The sequence below is a fragment of the Spermophilus citellus genome (assembly GCF_964194105.1).
Source record: "Spermophilus citellus genome assembly, chromosome: 6".
Classification (NCBI taxonomy): domain Eukaryota; kingdom Metazoa; phylum Chordata; class Mammalia; order Rodentia; family Sciuridae; genus Spermophilus; species Spermophilus citellus.
This window is the reverse complement of record NC_138187.1, coordinates 70,156,293-70,177,085: the sequence shown is the minus strand read 5'-3', so window position 1 is coordinate 70,177,085 and position 20,793 is coordinate 70,156,293. Positions and strand designations below refer to the sequence as shown.

Genomic DNA, 20,793 nt, shown 5'->3' with positions numbered 1-20,793 from the left:
TTGGACTCAGAATAGGATATAAAGGTCTATAAGATAACAGTCCCTTTGCAGAGAACTTACATTCCCATGGTGGAGACACATGATAATTAACGGCCATGAACTTTGAACCTTAAAGTGTTCATGATCCTGTTGAAGTCTAATGAATGATTGCCTATGAGTCATGGATTGTATTTTATCTTTGCAAGGCTATGATGAGGAATCTATTGCCGTGTTATGGCCAGCTGCCATGTCTTGCTGCTTCTGTTTCTGTGAACTCCACAGAGATAGCTTCTCTCTGGCCTATCCTTCATGACTGTCCTTGAGCCAAACAGAACCCTACATAACTCTTTCCCTTGAAACTTGATCCATGTGCACTTGGAGCTAATTATTGCATTTGCTACAACTCCATTTGCATTGTGATACAGAGTCTGTAATCGTTGCTAGGACAACATTCTTGAAAAATTATTGTTCTTTGTCAGTTAAGTCCTACTTTATTGCTTATTGACATTACCATTATAGTTTATAATAATGTAATTTTTTAAATAACCTTCGAATGTGATATATAACCCAGAATAAATGTTTTAGCATTGGTTATGTGATATTGGGCACAGGATATCTGTAATTTGTTACTCATTATTGATTGAAAATTCTTTTAACTTACTGATAAAATGAATTAAAAACAAGTTCAATGATAGTGGCTCATTTGCTAATTTTTCCTTCTTTGAAACAGGAAATGGAGCAGACTAGAAGTGCTGTGGATGAGGACCGGAAAATGTATCTTCAAGCTGCTATAGTTCGTATCATGAAAGCACGTAAAGTGCTTCGACACAATGCGCTTATTCAAGAGGTAAGACGGGAAAAGTCCTCAAGACTTCTTAGGTAGAGGATATTATCAATGTACAGATTAACTCTGCTTCTTCTTAAACATGATACAGACATAACACAATCTCCAAATAGCATAGATTATCAAAGAGATATTGCACTATTTAATGAGAATAGTACTTTCTTAAAATTTTGCTGTTAAATTTGGATTTGCTTTGGCTTGAATTTGGAGATTGAAATTCAAACTCGAAGATCCAGACTTGACAGTTTATTGAGACTTCTTTACAGTTATTAAAGGAAGTTGAATACATCAAATAGTCATTCATTTCATGTAAACAACAGTGTTTTACCATGTGATGGAGTGCTGAGCTGGACAATGGGGATGTAGTGCCAAGCAGCTAAGATGTGGCAGCACTTATGGAATTCATAATGGAGTAGAAATACATTATTAACAAACAATAAGCAAGTAAATGGAAAACTATATTAATATGCACTGAAAGGAAGACATACAGAACTAGAAGAATTATACAGAGGTCCTGATATATATATATCATGAATATATATATATATATATAATTTATTGTCTCTATATAAATGGTACACCAGGTACCACTTATATAGAGACATGAAATTCCATTTGCTGGAATTATCATGGTGGCTCACACCTGTAATTCCAGCAACTCAGGAGCTGTGGCAGGAGGATCATAAGTTCAAGACCAGCCTCAGCAATTTAGCAAGACTCTAAATAACTTAGTGAGACCCTGTCTCAAAACAAAAGTAGTTTTGAGTACCCCTTGGTTCAATCCCCAGTACCAAAAAATAAAAAAAAAAGAAGTCCTGATATAGGGGATGTTGGGGAAAGCTTTCTAGATAAAGTGATGTTTTGAGCAGAAAACAGAAAATGGAGTTAAATGGAAGTGTGAGGATGTGCATGAGTGTTTAGATAGATTACTTAGTTTATGGTTTCACTTAATTATGCATAAACATTATTAAATTTTGTTTTGTTCTATACCATAATTCTTTCACAATGTAAGCATTATATTTTTTTTCCTTACTTTGAATAAAAATTCTTTTCAACTGGCATGTCAAAACTGACAGATCTGATTACTCTTTCCCTGTGCACTGCCTTGCTTTGCTTAAAAAATTTAATATTGAGCATGTGTGGTGGTAGATGCCTGTAATCCCAGCTACTCCAGAGACTGAGGCAACAGGATTGCAAGTTCAGGGCTAGCCTCGTCTCAAAATTAAAAAAAAAAATTAAAAGGGCTGGGTATATAGCTCAGTGGTAGAGCACTCCTGGTTTTAATCTATAGTACCACAAAAAAATAAATAGAATTTAATATTGTTCATGCAACTTACTTATTTGCCCTATGAAGTCTATTTTGAATGATTTTATTCAGTTTAATTAATATAAGCTGAATATAATATTGATTAATATAACCCAATTTAAGTCTGTTTGTTAAAATCTCAGTAAACTTGAGAAAGCTTACTTCTAATTGTTTAAAAATATTTATTGATAGCTGGTTCATTTGTGGTAGTTTGACTTCCATGTCTCTCTTAACACAGGTGATTAGCCAGTCAAGAGCGAGGTTTAATCCAAGTATCAGCATGATTAAGAAATGTATTGAAGTTCTGATAGACAAACAATACATTGAACGCAGCCAAGCGTCCGCAGATGAATACAGTTACGTCGCGTGATGTTGCTCTCCTCCAGTGTGGGTGTGAGAAGATCATTGCCATCACCATTCGGTGTGTTCCTGTGGGAAAAAGCAGGCCTGTGCCTCCATAATTTGGTCATTTGGCAGCCCCTGTTTTTCTGCTGTTTACAACATCACCAGTGCCACGTCATGAGCGTCAAAAGAAAATGCCTAGAGATATTTCAAGCTCATGTCATTATGACATTTCTTAAAACTTTTAAAAGAATGAGTGAAGTATTGCTGAAATGTGGAAATTTGGTTGGGTACCATGCTTTCTCTCCCCTTCACGTTTGCAGTTGATGTGTTTTTTTTTTTTTTAATGTATCTTAAAGGACATAAAATAAAAACTTAAATATTGTAATATGACAGATAACATAATAATTGTATCTACATTAAAATGACAAACATGATATTGCTGCTTGTCAAATAAAAAAAATAAAGAAATAGAATGCCTTTTTTTATGTGGTTGGAGTGTCAGGATGGCTACAAAATAATATGTATCTATATAAAAATATTGATGAGTCATGCAAGCATCTAAAGCAGCTTTGTGTTTTTATCTCAGTGGTTTAATTTACTTTCATTAACTCCTCCATGAAAAATGTCTAAAACTATTGCATTCAGCATTAAAAAAATGCTTTATTTTTATGGATTTAGACCTGCATTGGATATGAACATTTTGAATATGGAAGACATAATTCCATCAGCAGCTTCTAGTGATGTGCTTATACCACGGACACATGTATGAGTAGTATGTAGTGACATCAACCTGGTATAAACGGAGCCTTTCATTCACATTTGTCATACTACTGTTTTTATAACACACTAATTCTAATATAGAATAATATCTCAGTTTTGCCTTCCCTGAGTTGTAGGAGACCCTCTGATAACAATCTATTCCTTCCATTTCCCTCTACCTGGTATACTATATCCACTCCTGTAAATCACACTTTGCCTCGCAGTGTATAACCTAAATAACCTTTCTTAAAAAACAAATCTATTTGGTACAGTATGCCAGGTACATCAGGTACCACTTATATAGAGACATGAAATTCTATTTTGTTTATTATAAATCAGTGGGAATATTAAAATACTTTGGTATATTGTCATATTTAAATTCTATCTGCCCCTAGCCCCCACAACATATAATTTTTTAAAGCTGGACTATTTTAAAGAATATCCCATACAAATCATTTTCACTTTTAATACTTCAGTTTGTATGGCTAACAGATAAGGCAGGTCTTTTAAAAAATAACCACAGTTATATTATTACAAATAAACAGAAATTATTTAGAGTCACCTCACATGTGGTTTGATCATATTTAAATTTCTCTTGTTGAAAAATGACTTTTACAATTGGTTTATTTGATTACACTTTTTCTGACTTGTGTTAAGTGTTTTAAAAATCATCTGGTCATGGTGGCACAGTCCTGTCATCCCAGTGGCTCAGGAGGCTGAGACAGGAGGATCGTGAGTTCAAAGCCAACCTCCACAAAAACAAGGTACTAAGCAACTCAGTGAGACCCTGTCTCTAAATAAAGTATAAAATAGGGCTTGGGGTATGGCTCAGTGGTTGAGTGGCCCTGAGTTTAATCCCCCTAAAAAATCAACTGAAAATTACTTATCAAGTGTATTTCTCTTACCTTTCTTCCTAGAGAGGAAATAGTGGCAAACTCTATAATATTGCACATTTACTGTCAAAACCCAAAATGCTTGTTTTGAGAACTTGTAAGTTTTCCAATTGGTTCCTTTTTCTCTTAGACACTTATAAAGGTTAAATTAAGACTTACCCTGGTATCTAATTGTCAAGAAAATATATCATATTTAAAAAATGGACAAAATAGTTGTACTAAGGTCTACATAAAAGACAAAGTTTTCTTCATATTTTCTCCCCTTTTTACTTAAAAAGAAACCTATTACACACATACATGAAGAAGAGGCCAAATACATTCAACCAAGTCACCATCCAGAAAGGGAGCAATATTAAGGATTTATTTTTGCACACACTTTCCCTAAGGAGAATGTAGACAGAGTTGCAGTCTCATCACATTAACTCAAGCAACTGAAATATCACTGTAGCTCGGGGTGCAAACCTGGGAGGCCCTGCTGCACAACGCTGAGTGCTTATGGGAGAAACTGGTCAGCTATGAAAAGGAAAGAGGAGGTAGGAAAGGAGGGTTTTCTTATGCTTTTTTTTTTAATTGTTCTAGTTAGTTATACATGACAATAGAATGCATTTTGAGACTTCATACATAAGTGGAGTATAACTTCTCATTCTTCTGGTTGTACATGATGTGGAATCACACCAGTCATGTAATCATATGTCTACATAAGGTAATAATGTTTGATTTATTCTGCTATCCTTCCTACCTCTTTGCCCCCTCTCCTCACTTTCCTCTCCCTAATCCAAAGTACCTCTGTTTTTCTCTAGTCCCCTGTTGAGAGCCACAGCCGAAGGGGCCCCAGCAAACTTCCATCTGCCAGCAAACTTCCAGCTGCCAGCTGATGATTGGCTCACAGCGGCCCCAGCAAACTTCTAGCTGCCAACTGATTGGCTTCTCTGCGGTGAAGCTCATTGGGCTATTTCCCCGCCCTTTCAGACCACGGAGCTGCTCATTGGGGGACTTTTTTTGGCTCTGCCCACGAAAGCCAGCCAATCGGCCTCAAGAGCAGGAGGGGTGGGGGAGGTGGAGAGGCTTGTGGGAAGCTGGTGGTGGCAGTTGGGCTCTGAGGGTTTTCCTGAAGAGCTGTGTGGTGTGGTGTGTGTGTTCAAAAAATAAAGTTCGTTTCTTCTGACAAGTGGCTCCTGAATTGTGCCCAGCCAGACTGTGGCATTCCCCTCCCCCCTTATTATGAATTAGCATCTGCATATCAGAGAAAACATTCAGCCTTTGGCTTATTTCACTTAGCATGATGTTCTCCAGCTCCATCCATTTACTGACAAATGCCATAATTTGATTCTTCTTTCAGGCTGAGTAATATTCCATTATGTGTATATACCATATTTTCTTCATCCATTCATTTGTTGAAGGGCATGTAGGTTGATTCCAAAGTTTAGCTATTGTGAATTGAACTGCTATAAACATTGACGTGGCTATATCTCTGTAGTATGCTGATTTTAAGTCCTTTGGGTATAAACCAAGGAGTAGGATAGCTGGATCCAATGGTGGTTCCTTTCAAAGTTTTCTGAGGAATCTCCATACTGCTTTCCATAGTGGTTGCACCGATTTGCAGCCCCACCAGCAATGTATGAGTATACATTTTCCTCCACATCCTCGCCAACATTTATTTTGCTTCTCTTCTCTATAATTGCCATTCTGACTGGAGTGAGATGGAATCTCAGTGTAATTTTGATTTGCATTTCTCTAATTGCTAGAGATATTGAACATTTTTTCATATATTTGTTCATCAATTGTATTTCTTCTGTGAAGTGTCTCTTCAGTTCCTTAGCCCACTTATTGATTGGGTTATTTGGTTTTTTGTGTGTGTGTGTTGAGTTTTTTGAGTTCTTTATATATTCTGGAGATGAATGCTGTATTGAAGGTGTATATGGTAAAGATTTTTTCCTATTCTATAGGCTCTCTCTTCAAGTTCTTGATTGTTTCCTTTGTTGTGAAGAAGCTTTTTAATTTGATACCATCCCATTTACTGATTTTACTTCCTGTGCTTTAGGAGTCTTGGTAAGGAAGTTAGTTCCTAAGCTGACATGGTAAGGATTTGGGCCTACCTTTTCTTCTGTTAGGCACAGAGTCTCTCTGTTCTAGTGCTTAAGTCTTTGATCCACTTTGAGTTGAGTTTTGTGCTGGGTGAGAGGGGTTTAATTTCATCTTGTTACATATGTAATTCCAGTTTTCCCAGCACCATTTGTTGAAGAGGCTATCTTTTCTCCAATGAATGTTTTTGGCACCTTTGTCTAGTTTGAGAAATGTATTTATGTAGGTTTGTCTCTGTGTCTTCAATGTACCATTGGTCTTCATGCCTCTTTTGGTGCCACTACCATGCTGTTTTGTTACTAGTGTTCTGTAGTATAGTTTATGGTCCACTATTGTGATGCCTCCTGCCACACTGTTCTTGCTATGGATCGCTTTGGCTATTCTGGGTCTCTCATTTTTCCAAATGAATTTCATGATTGCTTTTTCTGGTTCTATGAAGAATGTCATTGGGATTTTAATAGGAATTGCATTAAATCTATATAATACTTTTGGTAGTAGGGCCATTTTGACAATGTTAATTCTGCCTATCCAAGAGCATGGGAGATCGTTCCATCTTCTAAATTCTCTGTTTCTTTCTTTTCACCTCTTTTGTTAGATTGATTCCCAAGTATTGTATTTTATTTGAGGCTATTGTGAATAAGGTAGTTTTCCTAATTTCTCTTTCAGTAGATTGATTACTGGTGTATAGGAACGGGTTTGACTTATGGATGTTGATTTTTATCCTGCTACTTTGCTGAATTCATTTATTCTAGAATTTTTCTGGTGGAAATTTTTTTTTTTTTTTTTTTTTTTTTTTTTTTTTTTTTTTTTTTTTTTTGGTACTGGGGATTGAACCCAGGGGCACTGAACCACTGAGCCATATCCCCAGCCATTTTTTGTATTTTATTTAGAGACAGGGTATCACTGAGTTACTTAGTAGCTCACTTTTGCTGAGACTGGCTTTGAACTCACATCCTCCTGCCTCAGCCTTCCAAGCCTCTAGGATTTCAGGTGTACACCACCGTGTCCAACTCTGGTGGAATTTTTTGAATCTTCTAAATATAGAATCATATTGTCGGCAAATAGTGATAGTTTAGTTCTTCTTTTCCTATTCATGTTCCTTTAATTTCTTTCGTCTAATTGCTCTGGCTAATTCTAGGATTATGTTGAATAGATGTGGTGATATGGGCATGCCTGTCTTGTTCTAGTTTTAGAGGGAATGCTTTTAATTTTTCTCCATTTAGAATGATGTTGGCCTTGGGTTTAACATAGATAGCCTTTACAATGTTTAAGTATGTTTCTACTTTCTTTAGTTTTTCTAGTGTTTTGAAAATGAAGGGGTGCTGTATTTTGTCAAATGCTTTTTCTGCATGTTTATAGATGATCATATGATTCTTGTCTTTAAGTCTGTTGATGTGACGAATTACATTGATTGATTTCTGTATGTTCAACCAACCTTGCATCCTGGGATGAACTCTGCTTGATCAAGGTACACTATCTTTTTTAAATGTTTTAGTATGCAGTTTGCCAGAATATTATTGAAAAATTTTGCACATCTGTTTACCAGGGATATTGGTCTGAAATTTTCTTGATACGTGTCTGTCTGGTTTTGGTATCTGGGTGATACTAGCCTCTTAGAATGAGTTTGGAAGGGTTCCCTCCTTTTCTATTTTATGGAATAATTTGAGGAGTATTGATATTAATTCCTCTTTGAAGGTCTTGTAGAACTTGGCTGAGAATCTGTCTGGTCCTGGGCTTTTTTTAGTTGGTAGGCTTTTGATGGCATCTTCTATTTCCTTGCTTGAAATTGATCTGTTTAGGGGCTGGAGGTGTGGCTCAAGCAGTAGCACGCTCGCCTGGCATACGTGCGGCCCGGGTTTGATCCTCAGCACCACATACCAACAAAGATGTTGTGTCCGCCAAGAACTAAAAAATAAATATTAAAAATTCTCTCCCTCCCTCCCTCCCTCCCTCCCTCTCTCTCTCTCTCTCTCTCTCTCTCTCTCTCCCCCCCCCCTCTCTCACTCTCTAAAAAAAAAAAAAGAAATTGATCTGTTTAAATTGTGTGTGTCCTCCTGGTTCATTTTGGGTAGGTGATATGTCTCTAGAAATTTGTCCATGTCTAGAAGATTTTCTATTTTATTGAAGTATAAATTTTTGCCGTAGTCCATCTGGGCAAAATAACCGAGAGGTGACAAGCAACTTGAAGGTTGAAGCGGGAACTACTTTATTGCAAGTGAACTCAGCGGGAACACCCAAGGTAGCAGAAGCTGCTTCTCTGCGGGACAGCAGAGGTACATATACCCAACTAATTACACACAGCTTAACTTAATTAACACCATCTAGATACAGCAGTCATGATGATCCTCATCATCTTTTTTTTTTTTTTAAAGATAGAGTGAGAGAGGAGAGAGAGAGAGAATTTTTTAATTTTTATTTTTTAGGTTTTTTTTTTGGCGGACACAACGTCTTTGTTTGTATGTGGTGCTGAGGATCGAACCCGGGCCGCATGCATGCCAGGCGAGCGTGCTACTGCTTGAGCCACATCCCCAGCCCAATCATCATCTTAATGGCTTACTGGCTTTGCTTCATAATCCACTCCTCCCGGTAACGTGTCAGGCGCCATCTTGACTTGATTTGCATCCCCAACAAATTTTCAAAACAGTTTCTAATTGTCTTCTGTATTTCAGAAGTGTCTGTTATGACATTTCCCTTTTCATCATGAATTTTAATAACTTGAGTTTTCTCTTTTTCTTCATTAGTGTGGCTTAAGTGTTTATCAGTTTTACTTATTTTTTTCCAAGAACCAACTTTTTGTTTGTCGATATTTTTGAATTGTTTTTTTTTTGTTTTTGTTTTTGTTTTCATTTCATTGATTTCAGCTCTGATTTTATTATTTCCTGTCTTTTGCTTTTGGTGTTGATTTTTCTTTTTCTAGGGCTTTGAGATGTAATGTTAGGTCATTTATTCTTTGACTTTGTATTCTTTTAATGAATAAGCTTAATGCAGTGAACTTTCCTCTTAGGAGTGCCTTCATAGTGTCCCAGAGGTTTTGATATGTTGTTTTGGTGTTCTCATTTACCCCTAAGTATTTTTTTTTATTTCATCCCTGATTTCTTATTCAATAGCAGATTATTTAGTCTTCAGGTATTAGAGTAGCTTCTATTTTTTAATTTTATTACTGATTTTTAATTTCATACTACAATGATCTGATAGAATGCAAGGTAGTATCTCTGTTTTTTTTTTTTGTATTTGCTAAGAGTTGTTTTTAATATAAAAATAACATGAACAAAACACTCCAGTTTTTAAAAAGATTATTACCACTGATAATGTGTAAATTAGTAATGCATTTTATAGCCAGACACATACAACCCTTATTGCCATTCTATCATTTCCCTTTGAAGCCAAATATTTTAATTACTACTGTAGGTACAGATTGTATGGTTTAGTATGAAGTGTTATAAAAATTTGGCTTAATATAAACAACAGGGGATTTGGCCTGGGGATTGTTTTATAATCTATATATGATACAATGCTCTTACACTTTTTTAAAAAATATATTTTTAGTTGTAGATGGACACAATGCCTTTATTTTATTTATTTATTTGATGTGGTGCTAAGGATTGAACCTAGTGCCTAATGTGTGCTAGGCAAGTGCTTTACCACTGAGCCACAATCCCAGCTCCGCTCTTACACTTCTGTTCATTTTCTTAACCTTTATTGAGTCAAAACTATGACAAGAGCTTCAGCATGTTATTTTGTTTAATCTTCAGATAATCCTGTTAGATAAGCAGTGTTTCTTTCTTATAATAGGAAGCAAAATAAGGAAATTTACCATAAACTACAGCAGAATCTGAAGTTAAAAACCATCCAAAGCTGTGGACCTTAGATAACTGTCTCTTTCTACATTAGAATAGCCTGTAAGATAAATTGAAATAACTGCTTTCATACATAAAGAAATTTTCCCAGACTTTTAAGAAAAAAAAAATTCTAGTTAAATAACATAAGTAATTCATATTTTAGTTTCTTTTTTATGCAGGGATTTCTTTATTTAATATAAGTTTTAAATAAGAAAAATACCTTTGAATAATGGAATAATAAAACAAGGCATAGGAAGAACATAAAAGGGAATAATGTAATAAAAGTAGAACACAAATATCTTACCATCTACTATACATATTTTATTTAAAAAAATAAGTTAATTTGCAAATTGCTGTGCCCTGTTTTACTCTTCTGCACTTAGTATAATAAGAAAACAATTATACATCAGAGTATTTATTAATTAAATAAAACAATAGCCTTTTAGGAAAGTAATGAACAAGTTGTAAATTCATTATTAATAAGAAAACTACAGAAAATGTCACGTATTAATCTAAATATTTACAGTGGTGACTTCAAATGGTAATAAGTACTTAGAGAATGAAAGAGCCATTTATTTGAACATTATAGTAGTGTTGACACACATACAAAATCATATTTTAGTTTCTTTAAATATTTAAGGGGATATAAATATCAATGGTTAAGGGACATATCTTGGCTCACAGCTGATTCATGGCAAAAATACTTGTGAGTTTAGTATTTAACATTTGTAGGGACAGCTTTAAAACATTTCACAATATCTACATCCTTAAGGTTAATATCAAACTGTTAACAATTGATAAAATTTTTGAGCTATTTGACAAAGGATAGTTTATTCAGCTCTAAATTTTTTGTTCCAAGGAAAATTCTTTTTTTTTTTTTTTATTGGTTGTTCACAACGTTACAAAGCACTTGACATATCATACTTCATACATTAGACTGAAGTGGGTTATGAACTCCCAATTTTACCCCAAATGCAGATTGCAGAGTCACATCGGTTACACATCCACAATTTTACATAATGCCCTATTGGTAATTGTTGTACTCTGCTCCCTTTCCTATCCCCCACTATCCCCCCTCCACTCCCCTCCCTTTTACTCTCTCTACCCCATCTACTGTAATCCATCTCCCTCCTTATTTATTTTCCCATTCCCCACCTAGCCTCTTATATGTAATTTTGTATAGCAATGAGGGTCTCCCTTCATTTCCATGCAATTTTCCTCATCTCTCCCTTTCCCTCCCATCTCATGTCACTGATTAATGTTACTCTTTTCTTCCTACTCTTCCTCCCTGCTCTGTTCATATTTGCTCTCATTATATCAAAGAAGACATTTGGCACTTGTTTTTTAGGGATTGGCTAGTTTCACTAAGCATAATCTGCTCTAGTGCTGTCCATTTCCCTGCAAATCCTATGATTTTGTCATTTTTTATTGCTGCATAGTACTCCATTGTGTATAGATGCCACATTTTTTTTATCCTTTCATCTACTGAGGGGCATCTGGGTTGGTTCCACAGTCTAGCAATTGTGAATTGTGCTGCTATGAACATCGATGTGGCAGTATCCCTGTAGCATGCTCTTTTAAGGTCTTCAGGGAATAGTCCAAGAAGGGCAATAGCAGGGTCAAATGGTGGTTCCATTCCCATCTTTCCCAGGAATCTCCAAACTGCTTTCCAAATTGGCCACACCAATTTGCAGTCCCACCAGCAATGTACAAGTGTACCCTTTTCTCCACATCCTCGCCAGCACTTGTTGTTGTTTGACTTCATAGTGGCTGCCAATCTTACTGGAGTGAAATGGTATCTTAGGGTGGTTTTGATTTGCATTTCTCTGACTGCTAGAGATGGTGAGCATTTTTTCATGTACTTATTGATTGATTGTATATCCTCCTCTGAGAGGTGTCTGTTCAGGTCCTTTGCCCATTTGTTGATTGGGTTATTTGTTATCTTATTGTCTAATTTTTTGAGTTCTTTGTATACTCTGGATATTAGGGCTCTATCTGAAGTGTGAGGAGTAAAGATTTGTTCCCAGGATGTAGGCTCCCTGTTTACCTCTCTTATTGTTTCTCTTGCTGAGAAAAAACTTTTAAGTTTAATTAAGTCCCATTTGTTGATTCTTGTTGTTAACTCTTGTGCTATGGGTGTCCTATTAAGGAATTTGGAGCCCGACCCCACAATCTGTAGATCGGATCCAACTTTTTCTTCTATCAGACGCAGAGTCTCTGGTTTGATATCAAGTTCCCTGATCCATTTTGAGTTAACTTTTGTGCATGGCGAGAGTAGGGGATTCAGTTTCATTTTGTTGCATATGGATTTCCAGTTTTCCCAACACCATTTGTTGAAGATGCTATCCTTTCTCCATTGCATGCTTTTAGCCCCTTTATCAAATATAAGATAGTTGTAACTTTGTGGATTAGTCTCTGTGTCCTCTATTCTATACCATTGGTCCACCCGCCTGTTTTGGTACCAGTACCATGCTGTTTTTGTCACTATTGCTCTGTAATATAGTTTGAAATCTGGTATCGCTATACCACCTGATTCACACTTCCTGTTTAGAATTGCTTTTGCTATTCTGGGTCTTTTATTTTTCCATATGAATTTCATGATTGCTTTGTCAATTTCTACAAGATATGCCATTGGGATTTTGATTGGCATTGCATTAAACCTATAGAGAACTTTTGGTAATATCGCCATTTTGATGATGTTAGTTCTGCCTATCCATGAACAGGGTATGTTTTTCCATCTTCTAAGATCTTCATCAACTTCTCTCTTTAGGGTTCTGTAGTTTTCATTATATAAACCTTTCACCTCTTTTGTTCCAAGGAAAATTCTTGTTTGAGCAAAGTCAAAGTAAAGATTGTGGACCCGAGGGGGGATAGTAGAGGATAGGAAAGATAGCAGAATACAACAGACACTAGTATCGCATTATGTAAAAATGTAGATGTGTAACCGATGTGATTCTGCAATCTGTATTTGGGGTAAAAATGGGAGTTCATAACTCACTTGAAGCTAATGCATGAAATATGATATGTCAAGAGCTTTGTAAGGTTTTGAACAACCAATAAAAAAAAAGAGGTAGAGAAAAAAAAAAGATTGTGGACCCTAAAATTATTAACACTAAGGGCTATTGCACATGAGTTGTAACTAAATGAATGAAAATTAATATGGAGAGACTTATTAATAAGGTTAAAGATTGCTATGCTTATGAAGTGTGTCAGAGGCCAAAGGTATAAGATAGGATTTATTAAAAACATGCTTCACTAATAGGGACAAATGATTTCCATATGCAAGGGATGTAATTATTTAGGAAACTCTTTAAGAATTTTTTACCCTGACCTTACACCTCATTCACATTCAAGAAATTCCTCTTCCTTTCATTGTCTAGCAAACATTTACAAGGGCCAACATATTATGTTGAGTATAATGGCTACAGAGAACCAAAAAGATACGGTCTATGCCCACATGGAGCTTCTAGTCTTGTATTTTTCTTTTTCTTTTTTTTTTCTTTTTTAAATTTTTTAATTGATTTTTTAAAATAAATAACAAGAGAATGCATTACAATTCTTGTTACACATAAAGAGCATAATTTTTCATATCTCTGGTTGTATATAAACTATGTTCACACCAACTCATGTCTTCATACATGTAATTTGGATAATGATGTCCATCACATTCTACCATCCTTGCTAACCCCCTGCTGCCTCCCTTACCCACCTACCCCTCTGCCCTATCTAGAGTTTGTCTATTCCTCCCATGCTCCCCCTCTCTACTCCACTATGAGTCAGTCACCTAATATTAGAAAAAACATTCAGCATTTGTTTTTTGGGGAGATTGGCTAACTTCACTTAGCATTATCTTCTCTAACTCCATCTTTTTACCTGCAAATGCCATTATTTTATTCTCTTTTGTTGCTGAGTAATATTTCATTGTATATATATATGCCACATTTTTTATCCATTCATCCACTGAAGGGCATCTAGGTTGGCTTTACAGTTTAGCTATTGTGAATTGTGCTGCTATAAATATTGATGTGGCTGTGTCCCTGTAGTATGCTGTTTTTTTTTTATTGGATGTTCACAACATTACAAAGCTCTTGACAAATCATATTTCATACATTAGAATCAAGTGGGTTATGAACTCCCATTTTTACCCCAAATACAGATTGCAGAATCACATCGGTTACACATCACATTTTTACATACTGCCATATTAGTGACTGTTGTATTCTGCTACCTTTCCTATCCTCTACTATCCCCCCTCCCCTCCCCTCCCATCTTCTCTCTCTACCCCATCTACTGTAATTCATTTCCCTCCATGTTTGTTATCCCATTCCCCTCATAACCTCTTATATATAATTTTGTATAACAATGAGGGTCTCCCTCCATTTCCATGTGATTTCCTTTTTTTTCTCCCTTTCCCTCCCACCTCATGTCTCTGTTTAATGTTAAACTTTTCTTCCTGCTCTTCCTCCCTGTTCTGTTCTTAGTTGCTCTCATTATATCAAAGAAGACATTTGGTATTTGTTTTTTAGGGATTGGCTAGCTTCACTAAGCATAATCTGCTCTAGTGCCATCCATTTCCCTGCAAATTCCGTGATTTTGTCATTTTTTAGTGCTGCGTAATTCTCCATGGTGTATAAATGCCACTTTTTTTTATCCATTCATCTATTGAAGGGCATCTGGGTTGATTCCACAGTCTAGCAATTGTGAATTGTGCTGCTATGAACATCGATGTGGTAGTATCCCTGTAGTGTGCTCTTTTAAGGTTTTCAGGAAATAGTCCGAGAAGGGCAATAGCTGGGTCAAATGTTGGTTCCATTCCCAGCTTTCCCAGGAATCTCCATACTGCTTTCCAAATTGGCCGCACCCGTTTGCAGTCCCACCAGCAGTGTACAAGAGTACCCTTTTCCCCACATCCTCGCCAGCACTCATTGTTGTTTGACTTCGTCATGGCTGCCAATCTTACTGGGGTGAGGTGGTATCTTAGGGTGGTTTTGATTTGCATTTCCTTGACTGCTAGAGATGGTGAGCATTTTTTCATGTACTTGTTGATTGATTGTGTGTCCTCCTCTGTGAAGTGTTTATTCATGTCCTTGGCCCATTTGTTGATTGGGTTGTTTGTTTTCTTATTGTCTAATTTTTTGAGTTCTTTGTATACTCTGGATATTAGGGCTCTATCTGAAGTGTGAGGAGTAAAGATTTGTTCCCAGGATGTAGGCTTCCTATTTACCTCTCTTATTGTTTCTCTTGCTGAGAAAAAACTTTTCAGTTTAAGAAAGTCCCATTTGTTGATTCTTGTTATTAACTCTTGTGCTATGGGTGTCCTATTAAGGAATTTTGAGCCCGTCCCCACAATCTGTAGATCGGAGCCAACTTTTTCTTCTATCAGACGGAGAGTCTCTGATTTGATATCTAGCTCCTTTATCCACTTTGAGTTGACTTTTGTGCATGGCGAGAGTAGGGGATTCAGTTTCATTTTGTTGCATATGGATTTCCAGTTTTCCCAACACCATTTGTTGAAGATGCTATCCTTTCTCCATTGCATGTTTTTAGCTCCTTTATCAAATATAAGATAGTTGTAGCTTTGTGGATTAGTCTCTGTGTCCTCTATTCTGTACCATTGGTCCACCCGCCTGTTCTGGTACCAGTACCATGCTGTTTTTATTACTATTGCTCTGTAATATAGTTTGAAATCTGGTATCGCTATACCACCTGATTTACACTTCCTGCTTAGAATTGTTTTTGCTATTCTGGGTCTTTTATTTTTCCATATGAATTTCATGATTGCTTTATCTATTTCTACAAGAAATGCCATTGGAATTTTGATTGGCATTGCATTGAACCTATAGAGAACTTTTGGTAATATCGCCATTTTGATGATGTTAGTTCTGCCTATCCATGAACAAGGTATATTTTTCCATCTTCCAAGATCCTCTTCTATTTCTTTCTTTAGGGTTCTGTAGTTTTCATTGTATAGGTCTTTCACCTCTTTTGTTAGGTTCATTCCCAAGTATTTTATTTTTTTTGAGGATATTGTGAATGGAGTGGTTTTCCTCATTTCCATTTCAGAAGTTTTGTCGCTGATATACAGAAATGCCTTTGATTTATGCGTGTTGATTTTATATCCTGCCACTTTGCTGAATTCATTTATTAGTTGTAGTAGTTTTTTTGTAGACCCTTTTGGGTCTTCTAGGTATAAAATCATGTCATCTGCAAATAGTGACAATTTAAGTTCTTCTTTTCCTATTTTTATGCCTTTAATTTCTTTCGTCTGTCTAATTGCTCTGGCCAGTGTTTCTAGAACTATATTGAATAGAAGTGGTGATAGGGGGCATCCCTGTCTTGTTCCAGATTTTAGAGGGAATGCCTTCAATTTTTCTCCATTCAGAATGATGCTAGCCTGAGGCTTAGCATAGATAGCTTTTACAATGTCGAGGTAAGTTCCTGTTATCCCTATTTTTTCTAATGTTTTGAACATAAAGGGATGCTGTACTTTGTCAAATGCTTTTTCTGCATCTATCGAGATGATCATATGGTTCTTATCTTTAAGTCTATTAATGTGGTGAATAACATTTATTGATTTCCGTATATTGAACCATCCTTGCATCCCAGGGATGAATCCTACTTGATCATGGTGCACAATTTTTTTGATGTGCCTTTGTATCCGATTCGCCAGAATTTTATTGAGGATTTTTGCATCTAGGTTCATTAGAGATATTGGTCTGTAGTTTTCTTTCTTTGAGGTGTCTTTGTCTGGTTTCGGAATCAGGGTGATGTTGGCCTCATAGAATGAATTTGGAAGAGCTCCCTCTTTTTCTATCTCCTGAAATAATTTGAAAAGTATTGGTATTAATTCTTCTTTAAAGGTTTTGTAGAACTCCGCTGTATACCCATCCGGTCCTGGGCTTTTCTTGGTTGGAAGTCTTTTGATTGCTTCTTCTATTTCATCTATTGATATTGGTCTGTTTAAGTTGTGAGTTTCCTCCTGACTCAGTCTGGGCAAATCATATGACTTAAGGAATTTATCGATGTCTTCACTATCTTCTATTTTATTGGAATATAGGTTTTCAAAATAATTTCTAATTGTTTTCTGTAATTCTGAAGCGTCTGTTGTAATATTGCCTTTTTCATCCCGTATGTTAGTAATTTGAGTTCTCTCTCCTCTTCGTTAGTATGGCTAGGGGTCTGTCGATCTTATTTATTTTTTCAAAGAACCAACTTTTTGTCTTGTTAATTTTTTCAATAGTTTCTTTTGTTTCAATTTCATTGATTTCTGCTCTGATTTTAATTAATTCTTGCCTTCTGCTACATTTGCTATTGTTTTGCTCTTCCTTTTCTAGGGCTTTGAGATGAAGTGTGAGCTCATTTATTTGTTGGTTTTTCCTTTTTTTGAGGAATGACCTCCAGGCGATGAATTTCCCTCTCAAAACTGCTTTCATTGTGTCCCATAGATTCCGATATGTTGTGTCTGTATTTTCATTTATCTCTAAGAATTTTTTGATTTCCTCCTTTATGTCTTCTGTAACCCATTGATCATTCAGTAACATATTGTTCATTGTCCATGTGATGTAGGATTTTTCCTTCCTTCTTTTATCATTGATTTCCAGTTTCATTCCATTATGATCTGATAAAGTGCATGGTATTATCTCAACCCCTTTATATTTACTGAGGGTTGCCCTATGGCATAATATATGATCTATTTTTGAGAAGGTTCCATGAGCTGCTGAGAAAAAAGTATATCCACTTGATGATGGTTGATATATTCTATATATGTCAGTTAAGTCTAGGTTATTGATTGTGATATTGAGGTCAATAGTTTCTTTATTCAACTTTTGTTTGGAGGATCTGTCCAATGGTGAGAGAGGTGTGTTGAAGTCACCCATGATTATTGTGTTGTGGTCTATTCGATTCTTGAACTTGAGGAGAGTTTGTTTTATGAACATCGCAGCGCCATTATTTGGTGCATAAATATTGATAATTGTTATGTCTTGTTGGTCAATGGTTCCTTTTAACAGTATATAATGTCCTTCCTTATCCCCTTTGATTAACTTAGTCTTGAAGTCGATTTTATTCGATATGAGAATGGCCACCCCTGCTTGCTTACGAGGAGCGTGAGCGTGGTATATTTTTTCCCAACCTTTTACCTTGAGCCTGTGTATGTCTTTTCCAATCAGATGTGTCTCCTGGAGGCAGCATATTGTTGGATTTGTTTTTTTAATCCATGTTACCAGCCTATGTCGCTTTATTGGAGAGTTTAAGCCATTAACGTTTAGAGTTACTATTGATATATGGTTTGTACTTCCTGCCATGTTTGATTATTTATCTCTTTTTTTTTCCCCTAATTTAGATTGTTTCTCCATGATTAGCTTTCCCCCCGTCCTCTGTCTTTACCGAGGCACTTCCCGCTGATGGTTTTGGTTATCGTTTTCCATTTCTTCCTCGTGTAGAGTTTTGCTCAAGACGCCTTGCAATGCTGGTTTTCTGGCTACAAATTCTTTTAGCTTTTGTTTGTCATGAAAGATTTTTATTTCGTTGTCGTATCTGAAGCTTAATTTTGCTGGATACAGAATTCTTGGTTGGCATCCATTGTCTTTCAGTGTTTGAAATACGTTGTTCCAGGATATTCTTTATTTCAGCGTCTGTGATGAAAAATCCGTTGTCAACCTTATTGGTTTACCCCTAAATGTAATCTGCCTCTTTTCTCTTGTAGCTTTTAATATTATCTCTTTGTTCTGTATATTGGATAGCTTCATAACAATGTGTCTTGGCGTTGGTCTACTGTGATTTTGTGTGCTCGGTGTCCTGTATGCATCTACAATTTGTATATCTGTTTCCTTTTTTATTTCTGGGAAGTTTTCTGTAATTATTTCCTTCAGCACGTTACTCATTCCCTTGGCATGAATCTCTGTGCCTTCCTCTATCCCGATGACTCATAAGTTTGATTTTTTAAAATTATCCCAAATCTCTTGGATGTTTTTCTCGTGATTTTTTACCAGTCTATCTGAGTTGGCTAGACTCTTTTCAAGATGATATATTTTGTCTTCATTATCTGACGTTCTGGCTTCTACTTGCTCCACTCTGTTAGTGATACTCTCGATTGAGTTTTTAATTTGGTTTATCGTTTCCTTCATTTCTAGAATTATTGTTTGATTTTTTTTTATAATCTCTATCTCCTGATAAAGATGCTTAACTTCTTCTTTTATCTGTTTATGTAATTCCTTTTCAATGTGCTCTTTAAGGTTCCTTTCCATCTGTCTAAGGTGTTCCTTGAGTTCTTTATATGGCCATTTTTCTGATGACTCCAGGTCCTCCTGAATATTTAGGCTGTCTTTCATTGTTTGTACTCCTTTTCTTCCTTGCTTTTTTATGCTCATGATACTTCTTGTTCTGTTTGACTGCTGAGTTACTGTTTACTCTTATAAATTTATTTGATGCTTGGGAGGAGAGGTATTAGAAGGGAAGGGAAGAAGTGACTAAAGAGAGTGAGTGTAGGCAGGTGGAATTCAAGAGAGGGGGAATAAGAAAATTGAAAAGAAATGAAAAGACAAAAGAAAAGAAAGTGAAAAGAAAGAAAGAAAAAACGAAAAAATAAAAATTTTAAAACAAACAAAAAAAATTATAATGATAATAGAAAAATGGAAATTGGAGTTTAAAAAATAATAATAATAATAGAATAAAAAGAATTAAAAAAATTGAAACCATTAATAAGAAAGTTAAAGAACAACAACAACATCAACTACAAAAAGTGAGAATAAAAAAAAATATTGATAATAATCGTTAAAAAAAATAGTAATAATAATAAATGCAGTCATAGAGCTCGATTAACTTCTCTTCCAGTAGGTGGAGCTATGCCCACTGGGCCAGGCTTCTCCTCTTGATAGGTGGGAACCAATCACTGTGCCTCAGCTCTTCTTCCCAGACTGTGCGAGTCTCCAGTCCTGAGTGTCTAGGTCCTTCTCTTGTGGTTCCTCAATCCAGGCCCCACTCACCTGTGACGCTTACCACATTACTGGCTACACGCCAGGTCTGCTGCTCCTGGGAGCCCTGTTTTCACGGATGCCTGGGCACACCCTTTCCGTTTGCCTCCCTCGGACCCTAAGTTTGTAGGGCTTGGGGCTGAGGACCCCCAGTAAATTTGTTTGCCCTTAGGTAGCAACTCCCCTGGTAGCTGGTGCAAGGGACCTCTGTTGTCAGCCCTGGTGGGAGCGATAGCCGTGGTTCTGCTCTGCTAGTCCTACGTCACTCCTGATTCCCTGGGTCTGGCTATGGTGCTCAGTTGGCTTTTACCTCTGTGAGATCAGGTGGGCCGACTAGTTATTTCAGCAGGATCGTTAGTGCTGAGTCACGTGAAGCAGGCGATCCGGGGCTTAAATGCAGCAAATTCGTGCTCAGTGCGTGTTTTTTGAGGGGCCCAAAGTGTACGCCCTAGCTCCACGTCAGCTCAGCATTGCCTAGTAATCCTGAGCAAATAGGCTTTAGATAATTTACAGCTCCCTATGCCCTCGCAGTTGAAGAGGTCAGAGACTTGATCCCTCCGCGTCTGCCGTCATGTTAGACCTCCTCAATGATATTCATGTTACCCTTACAGTTTCCTGGCATAAGCAAGATCTTGGGGTTATACAAACTGCTGCTACTGTTTCCAGTCCAGTTTTCTAGAACTGAAATCCTGCTGCCTTCGCCTCCACCTCTGGTCCGCGCTCTTTGGCGCCGCGCTTGTCTGCGACCTTAGCAGCGCCGCCGCGGGGGGCCCAA

At 36.6% G+C, this 20,793-nt stretch overlaps 1 protein-coding gene across 6 annotated transcripts in view; it reads left to right on the top strand.

Annotated features, from left to right (window-relative positions):
• CUL2 (cullin 2) overlaps positions 1-5,124 on the top strand; it is a 113,000-nt gene extending 107,876 nt beyond the window's left edge. For 4 of the 6 annotated variants that reach the window (XM_081300394.1, XM_081300395.1, XM_081300396.1 and 1 more), the window contains 2 exons: positions 710-826; positions 2,368-5,119. In XM_081300394.1, coding sequence (XP_081156520.1) covers positions 710-826; positions 2,368-2,499 — 249 coding nt within the window. In that variant the 3' untranslated portion in view covers positions 2,500-5,119. Of the gene's footprint in view, positions 1-709; positions 827-2,367 lie in introns of all 6 variants that reach the window. The other 2 variants (XM_081300398.1, XM_081300393.1) reach the window with 2 other exon arrangements.
• Positions 5,125-20,793: the final 15,669 nt, after the last annotated feature.